Source organism: Hippopotamus amphibius, chromosome 8, assembly GCF_030028045.1.
Source record: "Hippopotamus amphibius kiboko isolate mHipAmp2 chromosome 8, mHipAmp2.hap2, whole genome shotgun sequence".
NCBI classification, from domain to species: Eukaryota; Metazoa; Chordata; class Mammalia; order Artiodactyla; family Hippopotamidae; genus Hippopotamus; species Hippopotamus amphibius.
In genome coordinates, this window is record NC_080193.1 from 99,133,004 (window position 1) to 99,156,062 (window position 23,059).

The 23,059-nt window shown below is 40.4% G+C and overlaps 3 protein-coding genes and 2 non-coding genes across 9 annotated transcripts in view; 2 read left to right on the forward strand and 3 right to left on the reverse strand.

Moving 5' to 3' along the window:
• CMKLR2 (chemerin chemokine-like receptor 2) overlaps positions 1-14,875 on the forward strand; it is a 55,473-nt gene extending 40,598 nt beyond the window's left edge. For all 4 annotated transcript variants that reach the window (XM_057745118.1, XM_057745116.1, XM_057745117.1 and 1 more), the window contains one exon: positions 6,672-14,875. In XM_057745118.1, the coding sequence (XP_057601101.1) occupies positions 6,700-7,767 (1,068 nt within the window). In that variant the 5' untranslated portion in view covers positions 6,672-6,699 and the 3' untranslated portion in view covers positions 7,768-14,875. The remainder of the gene's footprint in view (positions 1-6,671) is intronic.
• A 1,571-nt stretch (positions 14,876-16,446) lies between these two features.
• EEF1B2 (eukaryotic translation elongation factor 1 beta 2) lies at positions 16,447-19,855 on the reverse strand. The gene is made up of 6 exons (XM_057745119.1): positions 19,411-19,855; positions 18,810-18,932; positions 17,684-17,810; positions 17,343-17,409; positions 16,757-16,882; positions 16,447-16,646 (listed from the first exon to the last, which is right to left on the reverse strand). Exons 1-6 carry the CDS (start codon positions 19,488-19,490, stop codon positions 16,492-16,494), a joined length of 678 nt encoding a protein of 225 aa, XP_057601102.1. The 5' UTR covers positions 19,491-19,855; the 3' UTR covers positions 16,447-16,491.
• Positions 17,003-17,135, reverse strand: LOC130859724 (small nucleolar RNA SNORA41). The gene has a single exon (XR_009055280.1). It is a non-coding gene; the product is annotated as a small nucleolar RNA SNORA41 (small nucleolar RNA).
• Positions 17,489-17,567, reverse strand: LOC130859721 (small nucleolar RNA SNORD51). The gene has a single exon (XR_009055277.1). It is a non-coding gene; the product is annotated as a small nucleolar RNA SNORD51 (small nucleolar RNA).
• Positions 19,856-20,030: 175 nt separating the features above from the next.
• The window catches only part of NDUFS1 (NADH:ubiquinone oxidoreductase core subunit S1), a 30,245-nt gene continuing 27,216 nt past the window's right edge, over positions 20,031-23,059 (forward strand). Inside the window, exons 1-2 of one of the 2 annotated variants that reach the window (XM_057745112.1) lie at positions 20,031-20,155; positions 22,757-22,821. In XM_057745112.1, the coding sequence (XP_057601095.1) occupies positions 22,761-22,821 (61 nt within the window). In that variant the 5' untranslated portion in view covers positions 20,031-20,155; positions 22,757-22,760. The remainder of the gene's footprint in view (positions 20,156-22,756; positions 22,822-23,059) is intronic. The other variant, XM_057745114.1, reaches the window with a different exon arrangement.

A 23,059-nucleotide genomic window follows, 5' to 3' on the forward strand; every position in this document is an offset into this window, starting at 1 on the left:
CATAGCATGATTGATGATACAGCAGAATGCCAGTTTTTAAAAGTTTAAAAATACATGTTCTTAAATGTAGGCCCTTAAATTTAAATTGGCAGAAATGCCCAAGGCAGTAACCTTTCTTTGTAGACCACATTTTTACTTTGAGATTGCATATATGATCTTGAGACTGCATTATCACAAACTTCATTTGCACTCTCACATGTGTATAGTTTTATTTTTTTCAATAATTTTATTTCTTACTATCTACGAGGCATAGTGTCAGCAAAGACTGCAAGTTCAAGTGCTGGCATCCTGGAAGGTGTCATAAATGAGTGATGTGGGAGTGGTGGTGACCCTGGCAAGGCAGCGAGTACATGCCTTGTCTGAACAGGAGTATAAATGCTGCTCTAGGAAATACAGGCCCATTGTTACCAGATGATACAAATTATCAAAAGAAGCTAAAAACTGTAATATTTTTGTGAAGTCTATTAATGTTTAATATTAACATCTACGTCAAACATTTTAAGCACTTTTTCAACCAAATTAAACACACAGACCAACAGTTTTCAGCCTCTAATAAAGCACAGTTGGTTGGTAGTGGGATAGAGCAGAGCAGGCCAAGACAGGACTGCTAGATGCAGGTGCCCAGGGGAAAACAGCAGATTCAGCAGGAGACAGAAGAAAGGAGTTCAGACTGAGCTCTGTGTGTGTGGATCAGGGTTTCTTAGCTTTGGCATCCTTGCCTTTTGGGGCAAGATAATTCTTTGTCATGGGGGCTGTCTATTACAGGGCGCTCAGCAGCACTGCTGGCCTCTACCCGCTAGATGCCAGTAGCATTTCCCCCTCATTCTTCATCCCCTGTTGTGACAATCAACAGTGTCTCCAGACATTGTCAGATATCCCCGGGGAGGTAAAATTGTCCCCTGTTGAGCACCACTGCTGGTGATGTTGGTGGTAATAAGGGGTGGGAATTGGTGTCAGAGCAGTGCCTCCTAGGGTGGTAAGTGAGTAGTCTAACCAAGGTAGGAGAGAAGCATGGATCCTCCGAGAGCAAAGGAGCAGAGTCGTGGAAATACGGTAACAGAGGTCACTGTTCTCTAGGGGACCAAATGTATAGCAATCCAAAACTGGAACCTGGGAGCAAGAACTTGGAACAAGGCAATAACCCAGTTACCCAAATCAGAGAATGAAGTAGAAATAGAGCCATGGATCAGGATGGCTGCCAAGTTACACTCTGAGCAAGGAACATAGTTGAGTTCAAGGCTGGGGCAGAGCAGAGCTTACAGGTAGGAGTTGAAAGGCCTAAGCTATGGGAATTAGAGCAATGATGAGGCAGGGACACAGGGATCTAACGAGAGATGGCAGAAAGCAGGAAGGGGGTCATTTATCAGAGAGTTGACTCACCATTCCCTCTTTTTTAAAAATTTTAAATTTTATTTATTTACTTTAATAAATTTGTGTATGTATTTATTTATTTATTAGTTGCATTGGGTCTTTGTTGCTGTGCGCAGGCTTTCTCTAGTTGCAGTTGTGGCAAGTGGGGGCTACTTTACATTGCAGTGCAGGGTCTTCTCATTGCAGTGGCTTCTCTTGTTGTGGAGCACGGGCTTTAGTAGTTGTGGCACACAGGCTCAGTAGTTGTGGCGCATGGGCTTAGTTGCCCCACAGCATGTGGAGTCTTAGTTCCCCGACCAAGGATCAAACCTGCATCCCCTGCGTTGGAAGGTGGATTCTTTACCACTGGACCACCAGGGAAGTCACTCACCATTCCCTCTTGAGAACCAGGAGCTCTGTTACAGCTCCAAGGAATAGCTCTGGTTCTAGGTAATGATCCACTATTTTGCCTATCATGGTCCTCCTTAATAACTAACAGAAACTCAGTAAAGTCTGGAACTTGTCCATAGAATCTTTTTTCCTGGAGGAAAAAAGTGTCTTCTCAGCTCCTATAGTCAATCTCTTATATCAATTTGGAGAAGGTTAAAATGAGGATCTATGGAGAGGCCCCGAGCAGCATTAAATCTTATGGTCGCCTTGCTAGGACAAAGAGGCAAGTCATTCTCAGAGGCCAACTCAGAGTTTCTATTTCCATTTTAACGTATAGCTTCCTCCTTTGCTGTTGAAACACTGAGTCTTCAAAGAGTTTGCCTTCCTCAGAGGTCACAAATTTATAATTGGGCTGAATATGGCCCACAACTACGCGTATTTTGTTTTAAAACAGTGGTTTAGGAGTTGGAAACTTTTCACATTAAAAATATAGATATTCAGCCATTTGTCAAAAAGTCTGGCAACACTAAGCCCTCATCTCCCACATGCAAACAGTTGGCTCTCCACTGAAAGCAAGTCCAGCTCTCTTTGGATCACCCAAATCCCATTGTCTCCGCAAACTTGGACTATTGCACCTGTTAAAATTACCTGCCCTCGGGACATTTAATTTATGAAATAAAGGGCAGAAGTTGTTTAACTCTGCCCAAATAACAGGTCTATTACAACTCCAGATCTACCCCTCATTTCCTTATAAAGTAGGAGTCTATAAGCCCACCATAGTCAATTGCAAAAACTCTCTCATATTCTGTTTTGATGGCTAAAAAGGGTGGTGTTCCTTAAATGGCTCCCTGACCCCTGCTAGGGTAAGCGAGATCCTCCTTACCAAACCAGCTTCTTCCTCTTTCTGTGCTCCCTAAGGGAGGCTCCCTTCTCTCTCTTCTGGAAGCGATGACAATTGTTAGGAGTAGCTCCCACCTCAAGGGTTTCTCATACCATCTTTTCACAGCAGGTGAGCACTGCCTGGTCTCCACCACAGTGCTTAAAGATGAGGCCTAGAGAAGCTATATTAGTTAGGATACAGGTTCAGCTGCTTTAAAAGAATAGTGGGGGAAATATTTTCTCACTTAGTAATCCAGAAGGATGTAGTTCAGAGAAGTAGGCAGCTCTGCTCCATGAAGTCATCCAGGGACCCAAGCTTCTATCTTGTGAACAATCATGTTTTCTTCATCCACCTGGTACATGGTGGCTCATCACTGCATTCTCATTCAGCCATTGAGAAGAAGCAAAAGAGGGTAGGGGAAGGCCTGAAACTTTGGCATGGAATGAAGAGGTCAAAACATCTTGTTGCGTGTAGAAGCCAAGGACTGCCAAAGTTTGCCAACAAACCACTAGAATCTAGACAATAAGCATGGAACATATTTTCAGTGATAGCCCTCAGAAGGAAACAACCCTGCCTACACCTTGATTTCAGTTTTCTCCAGACTTTGAAACAATAAATTTCTGTTATTTTAAGCTTTGTTACAGCAGCCCTACGGTTAGTCTCTAGATATAGTCTCTAGATGTTTGGGTAGGTCTAAGTAAAGTTTGGAAACAATTCAATCTGAAGGTGCCTGTAAACTGTAAAGCAATATACAAACACGGTATAATACTTAAGCAAGAATATGCCCTCAAGGGTTAACTGTGTCTAGCCACGGACTTGCTAGGATAGTTGTTGAATTCTGCCTTACTGCTCTCTTTTCTCCATCCTACCCACCCCCCTTTCACCATCACCAGCATACAAAAACATCTGCTCTAAGTTATAGGGGAATTCCTAGCTTATATTTCTTGTGAAGGATTCAGCTGGGCAGTATTCAGCTCCTCTTGAAGATCTTTCTCCAAGGCTGAACTGGTCATTGCATCTAACCTACCTCTCTGCTTTCTGGAAGATTAGGAATTTCTCTGGAACAAAGCTTTCTGTTTGAAGGGATTCTGTTTGGAAAGATCACTCATCCTCAAGGTATCTCCCCCTGCCCCAAGAGAACTGGGAAGGGGGATGGTTAGTATCCTTCAGCAGGCCCTGTGACCATTCTGGCCCAGCAGGGTCAGCAATGACATTGTAAGCTCCTGACGGTGAGGATAGTGGTTGTGTGCAATTAGAGGTCCTCCACTGACTTTTCTATGTTTGGGGAATAATGTTCTATCTACTCACTGCTTATGGTTTTATAAGGTGATTAAGGGCCATTTGACTTCAGAATTGCTAATAGCCTAAAAGAATAGGTCATAGGCACCAGGAAGGTAAGGGTGTCCTAGTATATAGGCAGAAAACCAAGACAGGGCGTTGGAAATTAGACTGGAAAGGATTTGACATGAGGGAGTTCACACCAGAAGGAGTGAAAAGGGCAGAGTAAGGTCCCAGACCTGAAAGAAAAGGGCAGCAGGAAAGAAGCCAGTTCTTGGACACATGAAGGAAAGGATTTGGTGACAAGGAACAAATCTAGATCTTGAGGATAGTACTGTAGGTCAGGGTCAGAGAGAGTCTGGTAATGACAGTGACTTAGGGGTGAACTCACAGACTCTTACCTGAGGCTTTAAAATTACGTTTGGTTCTGAACAGCGTTCGTAGCAAAGTCAGTCCCTTACTGAGCACATGTTGAGCACCTGTAATACATTAAGACCTGTACTAGGCACTGTGGGGTACAGAGATTATAGTCGTTCTCAAAGAGTTCATAGTTTGGTAGGGCAGAAATTAAAGAGAAATCAATGACATTATAGTATATTAAGTGCAATAAGAGAAGTATGGCAGAAGAGGGGTCTGAGTAGTAGTTAAGAGTTCAGGATCTTGGTTCAGTGGATTTGAGTTTAGATCCTGACTCCAATTATAGGTTGTGTGATACTAGGAAAGTCACTAAGCTTCTCAAAGCTTCAGTATTTTTTCTTGTAGATTGAAATAATAATAATAGTACTTATCCACTTTATATGATTCTTTCAAGGATCAAATTAGATCATACATGGCTGTCATCTAGTAAATTCCCAATAGCACTGACTATTGTATATAATAATAGTTATTATTTTGTATTATAATTATCTGGGGGAAGGTAATGTCAGAAAATGTTTCCAAGAAAAGGTGGCATTTGAGCTGAATATTGAAAAATAAAGAGAAGTTAGCTGGGTCTGGGGTTGGGAGGATGCTAATAAATTGCTTTTGTTTTTCATTTTGCTCTACTAGATTCCTCAAGTGATTTTAGGTAGAGCTGTGAATTTAGTGTTAGTCTAACTGCTGGCTGGGAGCAGCACAAGATGGTCTGACCTCTTTATTCTAGCCCTACTATAATCTCAAATCTTACATATTTGCCCCATTAATGATTATAGCTCCATGAAATGAACATAACTATTAGTCTTTTTTTCTATTTGATTTTGAATACAACAGATAGAAATAACACAAAATAAATTGATGAAGCTAGAATTACACCCAGTAAACTTTGTTTTGGTTGAAAAATTGACATTCAAGTCTTCTTAACTCAGGAAACTGGACTTGATAGCAGAAAAAAAAAAGGCCACAAAAGAAAACTTACTTTGTATGAAATTATAATAGATAACATTTGGTATGGATAAAAAATAAACAAGATGAATAAATCAAATCTTTGTTGCAATGTAGAAAAGAATTCAAATTAATTCAAAACAAAGAAATTTCAGTAAAATAAAAATTTAATTAAAGCTTAATTGCACTATATAGGAAATTAATTTAGAAATTAAGTGGTCATAGTCAAGTTCATTCCAAAATATCTCTTGTAGTTGAAAAGCCTTGCATATTGATATAATTCTGATGAACGTATTTAAATTCATAAACATAGGATAAAAACATCCATTGGTGCAAATAATGACATCCACATGGATGAGCCAAAGAAGCAACTGGAACTCTGTCCAGATCTTAAGAATTCAGGGTACAGGGACTTCCCTGGTGGTGCAGTGGTTGAGAATCCACCTGCCAATGCAGGGAACATGGTTTCAATCCCTGGTCTGGGAAGATCCCACATGCTTCAGGGCATCTAAGCCCGTGCACAACTACTGAGCCTGCACTCTAGAGCCTGTGAGCCACAACTGTAGAGCCTGTGTGCCACAACTAATGAAGCCCATGCACCTAAAGCCTGTGCTCTACAAGAGAAGCCACTGCAATAAGCCCACGCACCACAATGAAGAGTAGCCCTGCTCACTGCAACTAGGGGAAGCCCATGTGCAGCAATTACAAAAAAAAAAAAAAACCCAGTGCAGCAAATAAATACATTTAAAAAAAAAGAAAAAGAATTCAGGGTACAAATAAGGACTTGGAAGTCATCACCACATAAGTATTAATCTGTTTTCTTTTGCATCTTCCATAAAATAATAATGCCTGGCAAGAACTTAATAAATACTTGTTGAATGTTAGATTCTCTCTAGTCAGCCCTACAACCATTATGAACATAGGAATTGCACCTATAGAGTCAATCATTTTAGTTTAGCACTTACTGAATACTTTACAAAAATAAACTCTCACAGCTTTGAGAATAATTATAGCGAAACTTAGGTCCACTAAGACTTGGACATCTAGAGTGTTAACCACAAGTCCTACCAAGAAATATACTATTTCTAGTTCATAAGATGAAAAAAAAATTTTTAATGCATGATATTTCTGTAACGGTTGTCAGTCTATTCAGGTTTTGTTTCTGCTTGTATCCATTTTGAAAGAGTAGATTTTTTTTCTAGGAAACATTTTGCCAAATATTTCAAATAAGTATCTTTTTTCATAGCTTCCTCTAATTAAAAAAAATCTGTACTTCTGTAGTTATGTCCCCCTTTTGGCCCTAAATTGTTATTAGTGCCTATTAAGATAAATATTTTTATCCATATGTTCTGTATCATTCACTAAACATTTCTCTTTAAAGTTGTTTTCTTTCTTTTTAAATTTGCTTCCATAGATTTCTTCATCCTGCATTTAGCAAGGTCATGGAAGATCTAGAGGAAATATTATTTGAAGAATTTGAGAACTATTCCTATGCGCTGGAATATTACTCCCTGGAGACTGATTTGGAGGAGAAAGCACACCTGGGAGCTGTTCACTGGGTCTCTCTGGTGCTATACTGTTTAGCATTTGTTCTGGGCATTCCAGGAAATGCCATTGTTATTTGGTTCACGGGATTCAAGTGGAAGAAGACAGTCACCACTCTCTGGTTCCTCAATCTAGCCATCGCAGATTTCATTTTCCTTCTCTTCCTTCCCCTGTACATCTCCTACGTGGCCATGAATTTCCACTGGCCCTTTGGCATCTGGTTGTGCAAAGCCAATTCCTTCATTGCCCAGTTGAACATGTTTGCCAGTGTTTTCTTCCTGACGGTGATAAGCCTGGACCGCTATATCTACCTGATCCATCCCGTCTTATCTCATCGATACCGGACCCTAAGGAACTCTCTGATGGTTATTATAGTTGTTTGGCTTTTGGCTTCACTAATGGGTGGTCCAGCCCTGTTCTTCCGGGAAACCGTGGAGTTCAATAACCACACTCTTTGCTATAACAACTTCCATGAGCATGATCCTGACCTCACGTTGATGAGGCATCATGTTCTGACCTGGGTGAAAGTTATTGTTGGGTACCTCTTCCCTCTGCTAACAATGAGCATTTGCTACTTGTGCCTCATCTTCAAGGTGAAGAAGCGAAGTGTCCTGATCTCCAGTAAGCACTTTTGGACCATCCTGGCTGTGGTCATTGCCTTTTTGATTTGCTGGACTCCTTTTCACCTGTTTAGCATTTGGGAGCTCATGATTCACCACAATAGCTATTTCCACCAGGTGCTGCAGGCTGGAATCCCCGTCTCCACTGGCTTGGCATTTCTCAATAGTTGCCTGAACCCCATCCTTTATGTCCTAATTAGTAAGAAGTTTCAAGCACGTTTTCGGGCCTCAATTGCTGAGATACTAAAATATACACTGTGGGAAGTGAGCTGTTCTGGCACAGTGAGTGAACAGCTCAGGAACTCTGAAACCAAGAATCTGTGTCTCCTGGAAACAGCCCAATGAATTCTTACTCTTCCATGAATCAGTATACAGCTTTTGTGTGGGTCTCCTGACATGCTTTCAGATTATTTGGTTCCAAGACATAGAGCTGACTGTATGTTCTTTATTGTTTTGGGTCTTTTCTTTGATAGGTAAGAAGTGGATTTATTTAGAGAGAGAAACACACTCCACATACAGAGCATGGGCATCTCAGATGGTGAGAAAGGCCGGTCATTTTATTGGCATCATTTTTTTCTATTGATATAAACATAAGAAGGATCTTCATTTTTTTCCAGCAACTTAAATCTTAAATTATCTGTGATCCTTGCTAGTTATACTGTAATTAGCAAGTGGATTAATTAATGGATTAATCAACACTATTTTCTCAATTTTAATGACTTTAAAAGTTCTAAATCTTAATATTAAATATGACTAATTTCAAAAATATAAAAATATGTGTGCTTAAGCGCACTTTAATTTTGCACAAGTAACCTATTAGACCTAGCTTTAAAATGCAACATATGTGCTTAATTTCTTTATTTCGTGTAATCTGTATTTGTGCATTTATGAATTAAAATAATAGTTGATTATAGTAGGTTAAAATTGTTCCAGTTAACTATGAATGCTTGGTAAACTGCCCCGAAATCTAGTTGCTTAAAATAACAATTTATTATTATTGTTATTATTATTACCTCACGATTCTGAGGATCAGCAATTTAAACAAGGCTCAGAAGGGAGTTTCGCCTCTCTCCTCACATCTGGAGCCTCAGCTGGACTGGGATGACCCAACTGGCTGAGATTTAGCTGGGGACTGGCTGAGCAGCTCTCTTCCCTCCTCCCCCTCCCCTCCCTTTCCTTCTTCCCCTCCCCTCCTCTCTTCTCCTTTTTCTTTACATGGTTATTCCAGAATGGCACCTCAGAGTACCAGACTTATATGGCAATGTAGGACTCTAAGAGACCAAGGTGGAAATTTCTACTCCTCTTAAAGGCTATGCCAGACACTGGCACAGTATCACTTCCACTGTCCTCTATTGACCAAAGCAGTCCCTGGCCAGCTCAGATTCAAAGGGAGGGGACATAGACCCCACCTCTCAGTGGGGATATATGCCCATCTCTACTCCCCCATGATATCATTATAAACATAAATGTTTTTGGAAAATTCTGAGTATGTATGTATGCAAGTAAGTATAAGATTGCTATAAACATGAAACACTGACATCCAGATAGTAGATACGCCAGCTCAATATCAGGATGATTTCAGAAAAATAAAACATGTATGATATATTGATATATTTCTACCTTCTATTTCTATATTTATAACACCAACAAGGTATACCTTTAAGTCAGTGACCTCTTCATGGTGCACATCTGTTGCATTTAAGACTAATAGTATTTTGACTGTGATAGTATTTGTCCCTTTAGCAAATAGATGAGTAAGTGTTATGCAGAACCATGGTAGATGGATATTGTGAGTGATGCCAAGATGCATAAGGTAGTTATAGGGGGTGAGATTAAACTTGCCTAAAAACAATCCTAAAACAAGGCAGAGAGTAGTAAGTGCCATAAGAGAGCCAAGAATAGACTGTTCAGAGAGGAAAGAGATGGCCTCCAGTGTGCAGGTGAAGAAACATTGGAAATCTATGTCCTTGCCATTGGGGTTTCCTAAAGATCCTGCCCCTTTTCCATGTCTCTGCTGGTACCCTTGTCTTTTATGAATAGAAAGCCTGCTACTTACTGCAATTTTTAAAACATTTAATTTTCTATATAATTTCCCAGTTTTATTTTGAAAGTCGTGAGGGGAGCTATGTCATTTCTTGAATCAGTATCCTTTTTTATTTCATCTTAGCTTTTAGAAATGCTAATATCAGATCATTTATCGGCTCTGTTCTTTACTGTTAGCCCCATGCAACAATCAGACCTGGTTTGGAAATTTTTCCAAGAAAAAAAAATGTGTGGCATAGCTCAGCATATCCCAAATTTCTGTTGTTCCCAAGCTTCCTGGCTTTTTCCATACCCAGCAGGGGTTAAGGGAAGAGAGGGAGAGAAAGGCTCATTGTGGTTTCCAGCCCTTGTGCACCCTTGAACCCTACCCCTGCACCACCAGGGCTTGTGATATTCCACTCTGGGGTCCCCCATGACCCTCAAGGGATAGGCTCCCAGGACCAGGAGAAAAGCTGGAGGATCCAAGAAAGAAAAGAGAATTCTGTAGGTTCATCCCTCGTCTGGGCAAAGAGAGAGACTGACTCTCAAGGCTGGGGAGGGAAAGAGGAAGGCTGAGGAGCAGGAAGGAAGGGGATTGAGCAGGAAGGAAGGGGATTAAGCAACCAGGGGCAAAACTACATTGCAGAGCAGGTGGTGGTCTGGAAGTTACATTTCAGGGCCCTGCTTCCTAAGCGTTGTGAGTTAGGAACCCGTGCAGAGCTATTTCTCCCCCACTTTGGGCTATGGGCACAGCAACTAGGACCTGCGTGCTTTCCAAGGGCTTATGAAAATATTTGAGATCCTGAAAAATGTCATTGGCTCTAGAACAGAAAAAGGAAACTTTGAGGGTATTCCCTGGCGGTCCACTGGTTAGGACTCCGTGCTTTCCCTGCTGGGGGCCTGGGTTCCATCCCTGGTCGGGGGACTAAGATCCTGCAAGTCGTGTAGTGCGGCCAATAAATAAATAAAAACTTGAAAAGTCAGAATTAATAAATACTCTGAATTTATTTGAAAATCTAATGAAAGTTATGGGTTTTTTCCCCAGAAAAATGCTTTTAAATAAAATTTCAGGGAGTCCTTGTACCCCAGGCTAAAAACTCCAGTTTTAGTGGCTTTTTAAAAAGCTGATAGTGGAGATGTAACTTACAGGAATCTACTAGTAGAAAGTAGCTACCAGTGCAGGAACTTTTCAGCAGAAACAGGAGTTAATTTTTTATTCTCAGCTTGAGGGAAGATCCAAAGTATAGCATAGGACCCAAGCTTGGATTTAGGATTGGAGACTCCAAGCCTCCTCTCCTGGCAGCTGGAATCTGGATAGTGCGGCTCTCCAGGGGTCTAATGGCCCCTAATGAGCAGGATGAATGACTGAAAGGACAGAGGGGCTGGAGGAGAGGACTGCACTGCAGGGAAGCTCAATGCCTAGTTGGCAAGAGAACAAAGAATCCCAGGGACTAGGGCATAAACTAAAGAAGACAGACCTGTCCCCTTCTCAATGGAAGGAAGTTCTTCGAAACAGAAGACAAGTTTAAGGGCCTCCAAAGGCAGGATATTTGGCTTTGAATTATGGCTCCAATATATTCTAGCTCTATGACCCTTGGCTAAATTAATCCAAATTTCTAGACCTCAGTTTCCCCCATTTGCAAAACGAAATCACAATATAGTAGTACCTGCTACATAGGGTTATTGTGAAAATTAAATGAACTGACACAGGTAAAACACTTAAAGTGGTGCTTAGCCCTATAAATACCTACTATTAATATAATATTACCTAGTATTATACTTATTCAGTGAAATTTTTGGCACCTTCTGACACAGTAATTACTTAGTAAATGTCAGATCCCTTCCTCCTCTTGAATGAACGTAAAGTTCTCATAGGAAGAATAAGGGAACTTACACAAAGAACTCCAAAACTTAAAAATTTTATTTAAAAATTTCTTAAGTTCGGGCTTCCTAGGTGGCTCAGTGGTTAAGAATCCGCCTGCCAATGCAGGGGACACGGGTTCGAGCCCTGGTCCAGGAAGATCCCACATGCCGCAAAGCAGCTAAGCCCATGTGCCATAGAAATAAATAAATAAATAAATAAAAACAAAAAAAAAGAAAAAAAAAAAAGAAAAAAAAAAATTTCTTAAGTTTATTGGGAATTCCCTGGAGGTCCATTGGGTGAGATTCCACACTCTTACTGCCTAGGGCCCAGGTTCAATCCCTGGTTGGGGAATTAAGATCCCATAAACCACGAGGTATGGCCAAATAAATAGAATGTTTTTTAAAAACAGAAAAAAATTTTTAAAGTTTATAAATACTATAAAAGGATATTATGGGCTGAGAGGCTGCAAGGTGCAGGAAAAAGAATGAAAGACCTCTGGAAAGAGGTAATTTAAGTGCATCTTGAAAACGACTATAATTTTAACAAGTGCAGGTGAAAAAACAGGCTTATTTCAGGTAGGTAACACAGCAAGAGTAAATGTTCAGAGGCTGGAAAATAGGCTGTGTTCAGAAAAGAGACCAGTCCCATTTTACAAGGACAAAATGAGGACAGAAGATTCCCAGGTTAGAATCAGACTTGAATAGTAATTCATAGTTCTTCAATATTCTCACATATGAGCAGTAGTTCTTTGGGGGATGCGTACTTAGAAGTCTAGGGACAGTTTCCTTTGATTTTTACACCACTAAAAGCTATTCAGGCCAATGACATTCCAAATGACAGACTTCCATTTGGGATATTTTCTAAATGCAACTATTATCATCTATACAGGGCATGTATTGACAGAATATCTGTCTGTCTGTCTCAATTTTCATTTTAAGTTTACCCTTGTGTGATATCTTACTTTTCCTAACTGAGGGTATGAAGCAAGGGTTAGATGAAACAGGATCAAATTGTCTGAAAGCAGGGATGAAGAACTTTCCCCATGCTATTGCCAATACATTATCTGGCCCATGAAGACCTGGATTTAAGTTCCTCTGCTCTCACTTACCAGGTGAATAACTGGGGAGTCATCTTTCAGAGTTGTTTCCTCATCTTTAAGTGCTGAGAACAGTGCTTGCCTTTATCTCACAGGCTTATAGTGGGAATCACATTAGACAATGTATGTGAGACATGCCTTTTTTTTTTTTACTTTTTTATTCTAAGGACAGTAACTGCCATTACCAAATGTATTTGTTTGGAAAAAAATTATACATACATACCAAAACACTAATGCAACTCTTTTTGTATCTGTCTTTGTTCTTAAGCCTATCTTTTCATAGTTATTTATAGTCAATGAAAAATCAAGCATTTTTCAATGTTGCTAGTCTCCATTACTTTCTAAAGTAAATATATTAAATTTATTAAATGTTTCACATGTGCCATAATTTTAGCCCTGTTTGTTAAAACAGTCCTCCTATTTCCCTGCTTCTATCCACATCATCTCCAGATCAGCACTCTGACCTTTTTTTTTTCTTTACTGAAATATAGTTGACATACAGTATTATATTAGTTTCAGGTGTACAACATAGAGGTTTGACATTTATGTACATTAACACTGATCACCACAGTACATCTGGTAACCATCTGACACCGTGCAAAGTTGTTACTACAATTGCATTGACTGTATTCCCTGTGCTGTACATTCCATCCCCATGACTTAATTTATGCCTGGAAGTCTGCCCATCTTAATTCCTTTCATCTACTTTATCATCCCCACCCCTCCCACCCACTCCCACCTCCACTTCTGCTCTGCCTTTGTTCTTCTCTGGCAACAAGGCTCCCCACTGCCCACAAAGAACCAGCCAGCCTGTAATTCAGATGCCTCTACAACCTGACCCTATCTAATCCCAAACTGACACTGCAGAATCCTGCCAAACTGGTCTAAATGCCTCCCGAATCTCTTCTCATTCTTGCCTTTATCATTCTGCCTTTCATACCGTCCTGGAACTTTTTTATTTTTTTAAACGAATTACTGATTAAGGTCCATCCAGCTCAAGTCCTAACTCCTCTAAAAAACTTTTATTCAATTCTAGCCTTCCTTGACCCTCTGGACTTTCGGATTACCGTCAGTCCTCCTTCTCTGCAGGTGTTACACCCACAGATTCAACCAACCACAGATCAAAAATACCTGAAAAAAGAAAAAAATTCCAGAAAGTTGCAAAAAGCAAAAGTTGAATTTATCACATGCTGGCAACTTATTTACATAGCATTTACGTTGTATTAGGTATTATAAGTAGTCTAGGAGGATGTTAGTAGGTTATATGCAAATACTATGCCATTTTATATAAGGAACTTCAGCATCTGAGGATTGTGGTGTGGTACCCGAGGGTTGGGGGTGGTTCCTGGAACCAATCCCCCCTTGGATACTGAGGGATGACTACTTGTTTAAACACAAAATGACTTTTATTCTTAACAATTTTAATTATGTTTTAACCACCTCCCTATGGTTATTTTCTTAATCCTTTTGTATTTTTATAGCATCTAACATAGTGACACTGAATATATCAGTTTTGAATTCCCCCACTGTGCCCAGTCCTGTACTAGAGATGGCTGAATATGAAAAAGAAACAAGGTTTCAGGGTCGTATAACACTTACAGAGCATGAAAAAAAAGGTGGGTTCTTATTCCAAAGCTAGAAACAGAAAAAAAAAATCTTTCTCTATGTATACCTATGCCTTCTGAACCCATTGGTTCAAAAAACAGTTCATTCAGTATACTGGCTCACATGAATATGTGAACATTGCTCCTAATAGCAAAAAATTGAAAGCAAACTAAAGATCCAATAACTAGACTAGTTAAATACGAGACAATAGATTATGTAACCGTTAAAAAATGAGAAAGTCTTTTATGTACCAATACAGAATATCCAAGATATAATCTCCAAGATATCCAAGTCTGTTTCTATGGACAAAACTTAAGATGCAGAAGTTTGTGTCATATGCTAGTTAGTCTATATGTAATGCTTAGACTAGCTCTGGAAAGACCTAAGACACTGGTGACATTGGTTGCTTTTATGGAAGTGAATGGGAGACCTGGGAGACAGGGGAGTCTTCACTATATAACCTTTAGAATTTCTAATGATGTTAATATATTATCCTTTAAAATGACATTAAAAGATACCATTAAATACATTTTTTTATTCAAGGCCATGGAGTCAAGATCTTAAAGTCACACGCTTCATCATTCATTATTTTAAAATTTGCAAGACAGGTGTAGTTTGAATTGACTAAATTTTTTAACTCTTACTTTCAACCACATTTTTAATCATTAGGTTTTCTTTATCACCAATAATTTTTAATACTAATTTTAATATTTTGGTACCAAATTAAGCTATCTGATACTCATGTCAGTGATTGTGAATTATTTTTGGCTACTGACTAGCCACTACACCTCTACTTTTCCATAGCACTTCCAGAACCCCCCAGGCTCTCCTCTTCTCCAGAAAATAAAGTGCTGCCCTCTGCTGGCTCTCACAATACTGACAACCTGAAAATTTGCCCTGTGATTTTAGACTGGGCCTGTAAGAGTAAATGTTGAACGTGATTTTATTCATCAGTACATACATGTCCAATTGAGTACATTTTCTTTAGAATTTAAAAAATTTCCCACATTCAAGGTGGTCACATACAAAGAAAATCAGATTGAGAGGAAAGAAAACAGCATTGTCTGGTTTTGCTAGGAAAACTTTGACCTCAAACATTTAATCTCTTTGACCTATGAAGAGACTACAAAATGAAGATGTTTAAAATTCTACAATTCCCAAGCTCTACTTTTGTGAAAACTACTGTAAAATATATATACTCAAGTGTTTGATATACCCCAAATTAACTGTTAAGATGCAGCTGTTTCCAATACTGGACTATCACCTGACTACAGGAACGCCTTCCTCTCAGCACAGCCACCTGCAGCACCACCTCAGCAAGTTCCCCCCACCCCAACAGGCTCAGACTTAAAAACCCAGGTACAATGTCCCACCTCCACACCTGAGCCAGGCTCATGAACCACAGCCTAGGGATCAATCACCCACACAGCCTCCCCGCCGGGACACACCACTACTCAAAACCACACACTCAACACAAGTTCTCCCTGAACAGTACAGGAGGCATCACTTAAATTTGCAACATCTGCCTTGACAAAGGCTTATAATTCATGACAAACTGGGAATCCTCCCCTCCTAAGGGTTAGGTGTCCTTTGGTAAATCGCACATCCCAACTCTTAACATTATTTTTAGGTGGGATTTGCAATTGTGTGAATTTTTTTAGTCACAACCCCTAACTTGAAGATGCTAGGTCACAACAAATTATGGAGTCAGCCATCGTAAGTCACTGGTTACTAACTATAAATTAGTTCCTTTATCTCCAAGTGTTTTATTAACTATCTTACAAAATACCATTATGCACAATGTGCCTGGTATTGCCCTAAGCACTTTGTTTTTGACTCATTTCTTATGATTCCTTAAGAAACTCCCAACATTCTCATTGAGGAAAGCCAGCTCAGATATTAAGTAACTTTGTAACCCCTTCAAGGGGCAAGGTCTTGAACCATTATTATATATGGGACCAATTATCTAAACTCTTGGGAGTTCCCTGGTGCTCCAGTGGTTAGAATTCCATGCTTTCACTGCTTTGGACCCAGGTTTGACCCCTGGATGGTCCCAAAAGTGATGCGGTCAAAACAAACAAAACCCTTACTACAAAATTTTCAGTCAAGTTTACCTGCCTCCTCCCCCAATTTCCTTTAAAAAACAAGACAAATATAAACACTTGAAATACTGCAGTAAAAGTTTTATTGTTACGCACTGAAGACATCACTAATGGGTAGAGAAGTTGTACTGGGTCCACGTCTGTTAATTTGTTTATAAAATCTACATCTATGCATAGTCACAGTATTTGTAACAGGTAGTTCCCTCCTTTTTTGGGCTAAATGTTGAATGACAATGCTGGCCCAAATTTACATTATTTATGAAACATCTGTCCATGGAACTTCTTCCCTCATAGTGGAAGGAATACCACCTTATCTAGGAGTCAAGAGCCAAGGGTTGTCTTTCAAGTTTTTATTTAGGGGCACTGATCCATGAGGGATTTTAGATCTTGTTGAACGCAGCCACGTCCATAGACTGCACGTACTCATCAAAAGCAGTGATCTGCTCCTCCAGCATATCTGTTCCAACTTTATCATCTTCTACTACACACTGTATTTGAAGTTTTTTAATTCCATACCCCACTGGAACTAGTTTAGCTGAAAAGAGCAGCAAGAAAAATCTGTTAGAAAAGTCCTGTTGATTGACAAAGATTGAAACTGTATGCAAATCCCAGATGCCAGTGTCAAAAAGCAAAGACTAAACTCACAAGAGCCCCAGACTAAGCCGTCTGCTTGAATGCTTCTGACACACTCTTCTAATTTTGCCATATCTGTCTCATCATCCCAAGGTTTCACGTCTAATAAGATGGAAGACTTGGCAACAAGTGCTGGTTCTAAAAGAGTACAAGAAACAGCATTATTCAAATAATTACTTTTGCCCTATTCCAAGACACTAAACAAATTTGTTTCTAAACGCATCATCTCCTTAGCCACATAAAACTACAGAATGTACACCTTGTTTGTCACACATATGCCCACTTTCTATTTTGCTGAGAAAGAGGTATTTAGTTGTGTAACAGTTTCTTTCCCACAGAGGAATGCCACAGCTGCTACCGTAAGAACAGCTGCAGACCAGTAGCTGTGGAGGTTTTGAAGCTCTACTTCAACAGAAGGTTCTGAAATATTGACATATTCAATGAATGTGAAGGAAAGGAAGTTACTTAGGGGATCAGTCTTTAAAAAAGATTATTCATCGCTTCTCGGCCTTTTGGCTAAGATCAAGTGTAAAAAAGATTATTCACATTATTATGAAAGCAATTAAGTTAAATAAACACAAATTATAAAATGACCTACTTTTGGCTTTCTTTGACTCATACTGTGCAAGGCGTTCTTCTCTTAGCCTCTTGGCTTCTTCACTTTCCTGTAAAGAAAATTTAATATACGTCACAAAGCTGGTTGTTTCTCAACTTAAAACTGGTGTGGTGGGTCATAGGAGAGACCAGCTTTATCAGAAAAAAGCAAATCCATCACGAACTCAGCCGAAAGATGGTGATTTGATTTTATTCATCATGTAGCCAGTGAGAATTTTTAAAAGGCAGGTAATAAAGTGAAGCCAGGATTCAAACCCAGGCAACCTGCCTACAAAGCCTGTGCTTAAGCACAACGATATGCACATACGTCAATTTATGCCATACCTCCTCATCATCAGATCCAAAGAGATCAATGTCATCATCATCTTTACTATCTGTAGCTCCACTTTCTGTGGTGTCTTCCACATTAGCAGGGCCATACTTGCCCAAAGCTTTCTTCACTCCTGGCAAGCTTGAAGAAAATTTAATCAACTACTGTTAGGTATGATGTCCCTTTTCAGACAATACATGAGAACTTGTTTCCATTACAACTTATTAATAGACCACTTTTGTACTTTACCCTTCAACACTCCCAGGTAAATGCTTTTATGTTTAGCTCCTCACCCAACAAACATCAGCAGCATGTGAAACATTATTTTCAATATGCACAGTGATTTACTTTCGGAACGAGTATTTCTGTTTGAGATTTTATAAATATACTCAGCTCCATTCTTAATGACCTGGAGTCCACCCCCACCCTCCCAAACTTCCATCCTTCTTAGTTTCAGAAGAATGGGGAAGGACTGAAAGAATGAGCCACCCGCTCACCCCAGAGGTGGGTCCCCCAGGCCAGAGTCAGGTACATTAGTGGCAGCAGGGGCAGGGGGGCCTGAACTGCTGTTGTTAATGAAGTAAAATCTATATTTTGTGGCAAGACAAGAAAAATTTAAGCAAAATTTTTCTTTGCCTGTTTGGGCCACCTCTCTCTCCTCTAGTGTATTGTGCATCTGCATTAACCAACCCTCCTGAGGAGATAACATTCCTTCTCAATTTTGGGCCAGGATTTTTCTTTCATGACCCACTACTCGCTTTGCACCTGTAGATCTGGATTGTATAAACTGTCAAAGATATATTACTTAATGTACAGCCTTGTCTCAAAACTTATATGGACAGAACAGTTCTCAGAGGTTTCTGAGGGGCTTTTCACAGGTTATAATCCTCAGTATAGCTTGAATAAAATTTTCTGTTTCTTACACTGACATTAATTTTTTTCTTTGAAATTGTCATGCTCTTACCTGTTACGTGAAAAAATGGAGGATTCTGGTCTCTTGGCCTTCTAAAGTCTGAGAAATTTAGCTGATAATATTCAAACAAAACTAAAGTAGCCTGAACCCTAATTTGTCACATGAAAGCCCCGAATTTAACCTTAGACAGCATTCTATTCTTCAGATAAACACTAAGATAATTTTACCTGGCCTTTTCCTTCTCGTAAGATTTGATGTGATTATACCAACGTAGGGCATGACACAAGTCGGCAGGTGGTGGGTCGGAGACTGCTTCAAACACTGCCACATCTGCCTGTGACGGCACATACCTGCCAATGATACAAAAGTAATTACACACGCCTTAAAAAAAAAAAGATACTACAAACACCAAGAAATAAACGACAAACGCTACGACCATCAAATTAATTAGTGGGAAGGCGCCCTTTTGTTACCGAGCTACCTAGGCAGCTTTAGTTTTTTGTAAAAAATAAGCTCTTTAGGATCAGGGATCATTTATTCGGTTCTCCGCGCTATCCTGAGACACGCCTGACATTTGGACCTCAGAAACTGCAGTCGCTAACGTGGACCTACAGTAGGCTTACGTTTGTTAAATGAGCAAAGACGCGGAAAAACCTGGTGGAGTAAAGTAAGCGGGAAAAAAAGCACATTTTTAACCCTTCTCCCCTCGCAGCCCCCTCCCCCGGGAGAGCCCTGGGGCCGGGCTTCCTTGCCTCCAGCCGCAGCCAAGGCCGCGCCACGTGGCCCCACTGCTCCCGGCACGGCCCCGACCCCGGCCCATCCGCCTACCCCTCGATGTAGCTCTTGTCCGCCAAATAGTCGTTGAGCACCTGGAGGCCGGCGGGGCTCTTCAGGTCTCCAAAACCCATGGCGACGGCTAATCGGGAACTGAGCGGCACCTGAGGAAAAGAGGAGCGCAAGCACTCGCCGCCGAGCGCTAAGAGAGAAAAGGGGCCGCAAAAACGCCGGAAATGCCTTATATAGAGACGGAGGCGTTTCTCTCCAGTGCCCCCGGCCGCAGGGTAAAGGTTAAAAGTCAAAGTACGTTAAGATTCCTCAACGTAAAAGTCAAGGGCTCTGAGTTATCGGCCCATAAATTATCCGCCGGTGTTCCTCTGGGCTCGGAAATCAATTAAGAAAACATGTATTTCTTAAATTACTACCGCTAACGTTTCCTAAGACTACAGGAACCACCCCTTGAAGCGCCGGAGATGACCGAAGGTGCTCGGTCTCGACCGCTGGGCCACTTCCGGCGGAACTGCGGGTCCGAACCGGCCTCCTTACCCCTCCCCGCCTCTTTCCGGCTGCTACGCCCTCCAGCCCGCCCTCTGTCGAACTGACGGAAGTTGCCGAGCTCAATGTAAGCGGGAAATTGTCGAATTGGGGATTCTGGTCCCTCTCGGCTTTCCGTTCTTCCAGGCCCAGCTGACGGAGATACCCAAGGCCGCCATATTGAATGAGCAACCCGGCCTTTGAAGGGGTTAGTGTGGTGTAGACAATTCTGCAGGGCAACCTCGGCGGCTCCAGGGAGAAGGTGAGACTGTGTTTGGGTGAGAAGGCTGAGGTGCCTCGGTCCCCAGCTTTTTTTGTTTACGAGGCTGTTTCCTTTGGCCCAGCCTACTCATTCTCCTCTTGCCCTTGACTGGGCGCCGCGTCCCACCCCGCCTCCTCGGGAACCCCCCGGGAGCCGTCAGGTGAGGACTGTTAGCCAAGGTCTCTGGTCTGATAGAGCAGAGAGGAGGAGGAGATCCGGAGGCCCTGGGGAGCGCTGGCCCGAGTGCAGCCTTGTAGGTGACCTTCCCTCTGCAGGGGAATGCAAGACAGTCCCTTTCCTGGGGAGGAGGAGGCTGTTATGTTCCCCGGGAGAGGACCTGTGTCAAGTGACTTTGGCCTAAAGACTGAGCCTTTATCTCCAAATTAACACCTACCTGGTATGGTGCATCATTGAACGCTGTTGCCTTAGCAACCGTCCATGCTTCTATTTTGTTTTTATTGGTTTTGTGCATGGACTGCCTTGAGTAGCACTTCTTATCCTTTTCACTGGTGGGGAAACGGAAGAAAAAGGACGTTAAAAAACTTGGCCCAAGGTCGTAGTGCAGATAATCAAGCTACGTTGTTTAAAAGTTTGGGGGATGTGATGCATGTACATGTACTGTGAAAGCGTGGATCAGACACATCTCTGCTCAAAATCGAATTGAGGGTTATAGAAAATGAAATGTGAGCTGTTTCTGATGAATAAACATCAAGTTGGTTTTTTGCGGAATGTCTTTTTTTGCACTGAATTGTGTGTGCATCTTTAAGCAGGGTGTTATAAGGCTGCCAGAGCACCTGCACTCTTTAATAACCAGGAAAGTGGAAGTGAGGGCCAGAGAGTGGAGATAGAATTCATTTAGCAAGTAGTTGTTAAATGTCTGCTATAAGCTAGAAGTGAGTCCACAGGGAAGAATTAAATGGGTGATATGACTGGGGAGTAGCTAGGATATTTTAGTTAGGCTGGTCAAGGAAAACCTCCCTGAGAAATCCCTTTTCAACCAATGTTTGAAGAATGAGGAGGGGCCAAAAAGATCTGAGGGAAGAGCATTTTAGTCTGAGGTCACAGCTCCTGGGAAGATGGGAGGGGGCTTTAGGAGCAGTGTGGAAGCCACATACACAGTGTGTATTGATAGTAAAGAGAAGGGGTACAAGGGAAGAGCTCTTTAAAACTGATGTTCAGTGGCTGGTACCATCTAAATTGAATTGAATTCAGATTTAACTGACATTTGTTGAGCTCCTACTAGTAACACATAGCCTAAGAGGTATTGTTTTCTTCTATAAAGATAACAGATAAAGAAACAGAAACTGTGATTTACAAAAAAGTCACTCACCAGTAGGTGGCAGATGTCTGCAAATTCAGTCACAAATTCTGAATTAATTAATTTTTTGAGTTATTGAATTATTTATTGAATTAATGAAGTTTCCATGAAACTTGATGCTTAAAACTTATGTATATATACTGTTTTCCACTATAACCTTTGAAATTCTTTCTGTGATACATGTGAATCACATAATTTGTGTTTTTAAGAGTTCCAAATGAAAAATTCCATGCTTATCCCACATAATCATGTGAGTAGACAGAAAGTTCAATGCTTTGTCCATAGGATCTAGTGAATGGACAAAAAAATCTAAAAGATCAGATAATTTTTCTCAGCTTGTGTATACCTTTATGTATACCTTTAGTTGGTGTTAACTTCTATAATCCACTTCCATCTATTTTAGTAATTCAGCAAATCCTTTAGAGAGGACTTCTCAACTGCAGCACTGTTGACACTTTAATGTTTCTTTCTTATGAGAGATTGTCCTGCACATTGTAGGATCTTTAGTAGCACCCTGACCTCTTCCCAGTAAATGCCAATAGTGTTCCCCTAGTCATGACGACAGACCATTTGTCTGGACATTGCTAAATGTTCCCTGGGAAGCAAAATTGTCTCTTGTAGAGAACCACTGTTTTAGAGCTTACTGTGTGCCAGCCTTGGGGGTAGTAGGTACTGAGATAGAAAGATTCAAGAAGTTCGTAATGCATTGGTGGTACAACAGGCACATAAACAGATAATTACAAATCTGTAAGATAAACGTACTACTCCATACAGAAAATGGCACTCCAGACTTTTTAAGGCTTGGGCTTGTGAACCAGCTTAGAATATCTCAGAAGCATTTAGTAGATAACTGCTCAGAACATAGAATGTTAGAATGCCTATTAGCAGGAAATGAAGACAGAAAGGTATTTTATTTTACGTAACAATAATAATCTCTTACTGTTAATTCCTGAAACTTATTTTACTACATAGTAGGATTTTCAGTTTGATCATTTGTTTATAATTAAAAACAATAGAACTGCCCTTTACATAGAATTAGAAGGCTCAAATTTATATACTAGTTGCTCCTTCTTAGCTTCTTGACAATGTGCAAGTCAGTTAATCTGTCTGAGATGGAGTATTCTCATCTCTGGAATTTGAGGAGAAATATCAGGACTTGTGAAATGTTCAATGAAATGATGTATGTATATGAAGTGCTTAAAAACCATAAACTGTTACTAAAAAGTTTGTAATTGGGATTATTTTTCCTATGATAATATAACTCTTCTTTGTTTTATTCTTAGCAATATGTTAAGGATACTTGTAAGAAGGGCCTTAGTAGGCCTTTCTAAGTCTCCTAAAGGATCTGGTGAGTATCCTTTTTTTAATTTGCATTTGTGGGTACTAGACTTTCTGTCTTTGTAAATTCCTAGGTTTGTGGAATGTTTCTTGAAAGACCCTAAACCCATAATATGTTTTAAATAAAAATAGAAACAGTGACCCAAGCTGAATAGAATCATACAACTTTAAACAGTTTATAGAAATTATCATGGAATAGAAAGTAGTGGGAATTGCCCATCAGTGCCAGAGTGGAAAAAGCAGCATTC

What these genes read in the sequence shown, in the direction of transcription:
- EEF1B2 (XM_057745119.1), bottom strand. Translation starts at nt 19,490, where the DNA reads ATGGGTTTTGGAGACCTGAAGAGCCCCGCCGGCCTCCAGGTGCTCAAC. An exon ending in TACGAGAAGGAAAAGGCCAG is followed by an intron (nt 17,811 to 18,809) that starts GTAAAATTATCT and finishes ATTTTCTTCAAG; the next exon opens with CTTGCCAGGAGTGAAGAAAG. An exon ending in CGGCTTAGTCTGGGGCTCTT is followed by an intron (nt 16,647 to 16,756) that starts GTGAGTTTAGTC and finishes TGCTCTTTTCAG; the next exon opens with CTAAACTAGTTCCAGTGGGG.